Source organism: Rattus norvegicus, chromosome 13 (assembly GCF_021556685.1).
Source record: "Rattus norvegicus strain SHRSP/BbbUtx chromosome 13, alternate assembly SHRSP_T2T, whole genome shotgun sequence".
Taxonomy (NCBI): domain Eukaryota; kingdom Metazoa; phylum Chordata; class Mammalia; order Rodentia; family Muridae; genus Rattus; species Rattus norvegicus.
Window position 1 is genome coordinate 88,230,025 of NC_141546.1, and position 5,841 is coordinate 88,235,865.

The 5,841-nt window shown below is 39.7% G+C and overlaps 1 protein-coding gene across 1 annotated transcript; it reads right to left on the minus strand.

The window, feature by feature from the left end:
- Positions 1–4,314: 4,314 nt before the first annotated feature.
- Positions 4,315–5,247, minus strand: Or10j7 (olfactory receptor family 10 subfamily J member 7). The gene has a single exon (NM_001000533.1). The coding sequence runs from the start codon at positions 5,245–5,247 to the stop codon at positions 4,315–4,317; it is 933 nt and encodes a 310-aa protein (NP_001000533.1).
- Between the last annotated feature and the right edge of the window lie 594 nt (positions 5,248–5,841).

The window sequence follows — 5,841 nt, forward strand, 5'->3', positions numbered from 1 at the left end:
TTTAGAAGGGAGAACAACATACTCACATGAGGAAATACAGGGACAAAGACTGGAAAAGGGACTGAAGAAAAGGTCTTCTGGAGACTGCCCCTCCTGGAGATCCATTCCCATATGCTGCCGTCAAACCCAGTCACTATTGCTGATGCCAAGAAATGCTTGATGACAGGAACCTGATATGGATGTCTTCTGGGAGACTCTGCCAGAGCCTTACTGATACAGATGAGGATGCTTGCAGCCAACCATCAGACTTAGCACAGGGACCACAATGGGGGAGTTAGAGAAAGGACAGAAAGAGCTGCAGGGGTTTGCATCCCCATAGGAAGAAGAACAATATCAACCAATCAGATCCCTCAACCCCCAATCCAGGTACTATACCACCAACAAATGAGTACACATGGAGGGACACATGGCTCCAGCTGTATATGTAGCAGAGGATGGCATCAATAGGAGGAGAAGCCCTTGGTCCTGTGAAGGCTTATTTCCCCAGAGAAGAGGAATGCCTGGGCAATGAGGTGGGAGTGGGTGGGTGGGAGTGGGAGCATCTTCATAGAAGCAGAGGAAGAGGGGAGGGGGTTGGAGAGGGGGGGAAAGGGGATAACATTTTAATTGTAAACACATAAAATATCCAACAAAAATTAAACAAATACACAAAAGAAGAGCAGTCAGTGCCTTGCCAAAGAGGAAAGACACGTGGTAGAGTATTCACACTAAGACCCACCTACTGAAAGATGGCTGTGTTCAGGTTAGTTAATAAATGACTTAAACATAAAAAACAAATAAAACAAAACAAAACAAAAAAACAAGTATACCCACAGGATCTCAGAGAGGTGCTAAAGGCCATCTAATGTGCTCATGCAGAACCATCTCAGGAAAATCACCTGCTAGTTTTTAGCTTCTCCTTGATGGCTCCTGGCATATTAGACAATTTCTCAAATTATACCAAGACAGTAGGATGCAAGGAATGAAACTGCCCACTGTGGGCTTACCATGCCACTTTAGAGGAGAGCAATGAGAAAGGAGTAGGTGGGTATCATGCCTATGTTATATTAGGTATTTCTAGACCAAGTCTCTTCTTAAAGAAAATGAGGCCTTTCTAAATGTGTGTGTCTAGTCAACAATTCTGAAATTCAATCATCCTTTCAAATGTCAGAAAACTCATCTGTTCCTACAGGTACTTGTATAATGGTCTGTACCCAGTGTGAAGACTGTTTCTGGGATAAAAGCATGGATAGATGATGCTTTGGTTTTCCACAGCTTTTATTGAATGTGTTATCTGACAACCTCAATTACGTGAAAAGTATGTTGTCTTTACTATAATCGCCAACTTTTCCATTCTCCTTCCCATCCTATCACCCTCTCCCTGGTCTCTATAGTTCCCTTCCTCACACTGTATCTTTTGCTGTGTTGTTTGTAGGAACCACTGATTAGAGGACCCATGTTTTAACAGTCTTTTGGTTATGGCTTTTTTCTTTTTCTTTTTTTTTAGAAAGAGAATAAATCTCTGTCAAATCAATGGGTGTGTTGGTCACTCTGAGGAGCTAGACCTTTGATAAAACAGAAATGGCCTTCTCTCCCACAATTAAGAGGGGGAAAGTTGCCCTACATGTCAGATGGGGATGTTGCTAGCAGACAGGATTAACCTACAGTAAGGAAAATTCTAGCTCCATTCTAATGCAGACTTAGGTCCTGTTGGAGAGCTCTACTTTTAAAATGGGATTTTCTATTCTGTGGCAGGGAGCTTAATGACAGCATCTCTTTACTTAAAGCTTCCATATGACAAGTAAATGATACCTGAATTTCCAAATTGAACTCTGGGTAGAGGTCTTGTGGATAGTAATTTAATGCTTTTCCTTGTTTTAAAATTGTTATTGTTATTCTACATTGTTCTAGGGGACTTTATTTGCCCCAGGGAAAGATCAGAAGACTACATGGGGGAGAAGTCAACTGCATCTCAAATAGACCTTTAAACACTCATAACTGAAACATTTATATTGAAAACTGAAATAGTTTTTAAGTTTAGCAAACTTTTCTGGAGAGTAATGCCTCTCATAGTTTAGAGAGAAAAATTTTGAATATCAAAAGTCTGAGTACTAAGATATTCTGTGTGTGAAACATAAAGTGTAAACCATGGAGCTGAGAAGAATTCAGTGTTTTTTTGTTTAAATAAAATAAAAACATGCATCCTATGGAGAAGGCAGCCCCACAGTGAGCAGGATATTGGGGAAGGCATATCCTTGCCCCTATCCCCAGCTAAACCTTAGTTCCCTCATCAAGGAAAGAAAGGAATCATTGAAACAAGGAAGATATTAATGTTCTTCACTTTCCAGAAAAGACTCTCAGAAAGGCTTGAGTCCTGGTGGGGCAAGTGAGGAGATAGGTGGATGGTTTGCAGATGCCAAGTTGACTCTGGTTCACTATGTTACAGGACCATAATGCACCTGGACAGTCTAAGATTATTAATAAGAGGTTCATGAGAGGATGACCAACCTAGAATGGCCCTTGGCTGGCCACAAGCAAGAAATGAAATGCTGGACTCACATTGATGAAAGAACATGAAAACACCAAATCCCTCTCAATGTGTGACACTAGGTTGCCTGTGGGGTCTTGTATATTACTGAAATCAAAGAAGTAGAGCAAGAAATGATCATGGACAAGATTTTTTTCCTCCAGGGAAAGAAACTGATTATAACTGGATTCGCTACAAGAATACACCGAGGGAAAATGAAAGTAAAGAACCTCAAATTTTATTGGTTTTACTCATAACCTAGATTATTTGTGATTAATTGACTTGGTTTACATAAAATATATGTAGGTAATTTTTCTTCCATCAAGAGTATTAGGAGCTGTGTGACAAAGCAGATTGAAGAATAGAACTATCTTAGATTTACTAACCTGAATATGCCACATTTCAAATACACAATTGCTTTACATATTTTATTTGATATTTCTGCATTTTGACAATGTTTCACAAAAAAGAAAATGTGCACTCATGTATTCTTTGTGAATTTTGAAGTTAATTTTCAGTAAAACACTTTGATTTGCTCAATAATTATACCTGCTAATTACTGTTTTTTCATTACTTATTTTTTCTCATAAATTGAATCTAAAATTTTCTCCCCTTGTTCATTGGCGGCTTTTTTTTTGAGATAAGGTTATTACTTCCTTTCTCACACAGTTAATTGAATTTTATGGAAGTTTGCATGTGAGAATTCCTTATTATTTACATTTCTCAGTTTTTCAGTGGTAGTGGGATCATCTAATTTATTTCAGAAAGGTGTTGTATTGACTTACTTTTCTACTAAATTCCCTTTATCTGCCTTGGTGCCTTGGATTACAAGGGGAAGAGGAAGGCTCATCCAGAAAGACTATTTCTGAATCAATTCCTCTCCTCTTTCCCCTCTTCACCATGTTAACTCAGAGATCAACTCAACAATCAGGAAGTTCCCATGAAGATTTCTTCCTGACCTTCTCTTCTTCACCAATTTTCAGTGATTTCCAGCAATCTTCTTCCTCAACAGCACCCTTTTACTTTCTGAGACTTACAAAACTTATTTTCTATGAAGGATGTTTTTATTAGTAGCTTGATAAGCACTTCTCCATTTGGCTTATCTTCAGGGATAAGCAAAGAACTAGACCAATGGTCACTGCATCAAATGATATGGCCAGAATGCCTTGGCTACCCTCTGTTTTTTATTTAATATCCCCTTTCCTATTCACAGCCTTTCCTTATATCCCTTTCATTTGAAATTCTACCTGTGGCAGATAGGAAATGTGAAGCTCTTTTAGAGTTCCACGTGTGGCTGCTTGAAGATAGTTGGTCTGGAAAGCTTTAGCTTATTCCGTATTCATTTCTTTAAAAAGATCTTTTTAGTTTTGCATTGCTTATCTCATTAAAACACAAAGCATCTAAATTTCATTGCACGACTTATTCAAGCATCTAATTTATATTAAGAGAATATTCCATTGAGTAATGTTTAATGTGTGGTTCATAATTCAGCAAGAAATAGATTGTTCCCTCTAAATTTAAGCTTGAAATGGACATAAGATCATACTTTAACCTTGTAATTATCTTCTGGAGTAGGGCCAAATGGCTGTCTGTGTACAGGTCTTGGAAGTCACTTGTGTTTTTATTATGTTAACAAAGAAGTTGAGGAAATGAAATTCACTTGTTAGAGGCTGGCTACCAGATTCATTTTGCCCTGTTCCTGGCTATGATGTATGAGTCTTCTAAACACATGAAACACTGGCTTTACACCTTAACCTATCAGATTTCATGTGAGACAAAGATGAAATTATTTGGAGAGATATGAACAACTATGATAAGGATTTTCTACCCAACACTTTTCGCAGAGCATTCTGGACTTCTTTGTTTCTCAGACTATACACAACAGGGTTTAGTAGAGGTGTTATTACAGTGTAAGTCACTGAGATCAGCTGATCCTGGTCACTAGTATTCTCTGATTTTGGTTTGAAGTAGGCAATAGAGGCACAGCCATAGTGGATGATGACCACAGTGAGGTGGGAGGCACAGGTGGCAAATGTTTTTTTCCGGCCTTCAGCTGAGGCAATCTTGAGAATAGTGGAAATAATAAGGACATAGGAGACACATAGGAAAGTGGCAGGGGCTGTGATGACCATGAGGCTGAGAACCAATGTCAAGATGTCATTGATGACTGGTACCATACAGGCCAAATCCAAAATAGGTCGGACATCACAGAAGAAATGTTCAATCAGTGTGTTGCAAAATGGCAGCCTGAATATGGCCACAGCCTGGGCTAGTGAGAGCAAGAACCCCATGGCACAGACTGAAGAGGCTAGAATGACACACACCCTCCAATTCATGATGATGCTATAGCGAAGTGGGTTGCAGATGGCCACATAGCGATCATAACCCATGACTGCTAGCAGGAGACAGTTGGTGATTGCAAAGCCAAGGAAAAAAAATAGCTGAATCCCACAGCACTCCAGGGAGATGGATTGGCTAAGACCCACAAGGCTACCAAGCATGCGTGGGATGATGACCAGAGAATAGAAAGTCTCTGAAGTTGAGAGAACACTTAAGAAGAAATACATGGGGGTGTGAAGGTGGTGGTCAATGCGGATAATGGTCACAATGATGAGATTGCCAGTCAGAGTCAGGATGTATAGGGCAGAGAAGACAATGAAGAGCGTGAGCCAATGCTCTTGCAAATTGGAGAAACCTTGGAAAACAAACTCTCTTACCGGTGTGTAGTTGGCTCTCTTCATTGAGGATCTCAAATCTGAACTCTAAAGAGAAGGTCAATACTAGTCTTAGTAAAGACATGACCCTGACCCTGAGTACACTGTAGAGAAACACTGAGCATAGCAGACTCAGTCCACACTCCCTAGGTGGAGTTGTAAAGGATACCAGGTAGTGGTGTGTGGTTGTGATCCCCGCACTGTGGAGTTGATAACAGTCAGACCCCTGGGCCTTAGAAGGTAATCAGTTAGTTTCCATGAGTTCCAAGCCAATGAGAGACTCTGTCATAGAAAATTCAAAATATGAATCAAAGTCGGTGGCATCTAAACAACAGGAGCTGATGTTGACATCTGGCTTCCACACTTGCATACACGCACACACACGCACACACACATACACACACACACACACGATTACATAAACAACTGCACTTCCACAAACAAGAGCATACACTAAAATGAAATTAAAAAGCAGAACCAACAGATGAACTCAGATCCTTCATAAATTGAACTAGAAATACAAGATAGAATTTGTTTAGCCTTTTCCTAAGAAGCTGTTGGAAAGCATTCTTTTCGAGTGCATCTTGATCCTATAATGATTACCTATAGCACAGGAAATTG

Bases quoted from the DNA above. Each gene is read 5' to 3' on its own strand.
- Or10j7 (NM_001000533.1), bottom strand. From the start codon at position 5,247: ATGAAGAGAGCCAACTACACACCGGTAAGAGAGTTTGTTTTCCAAGGT.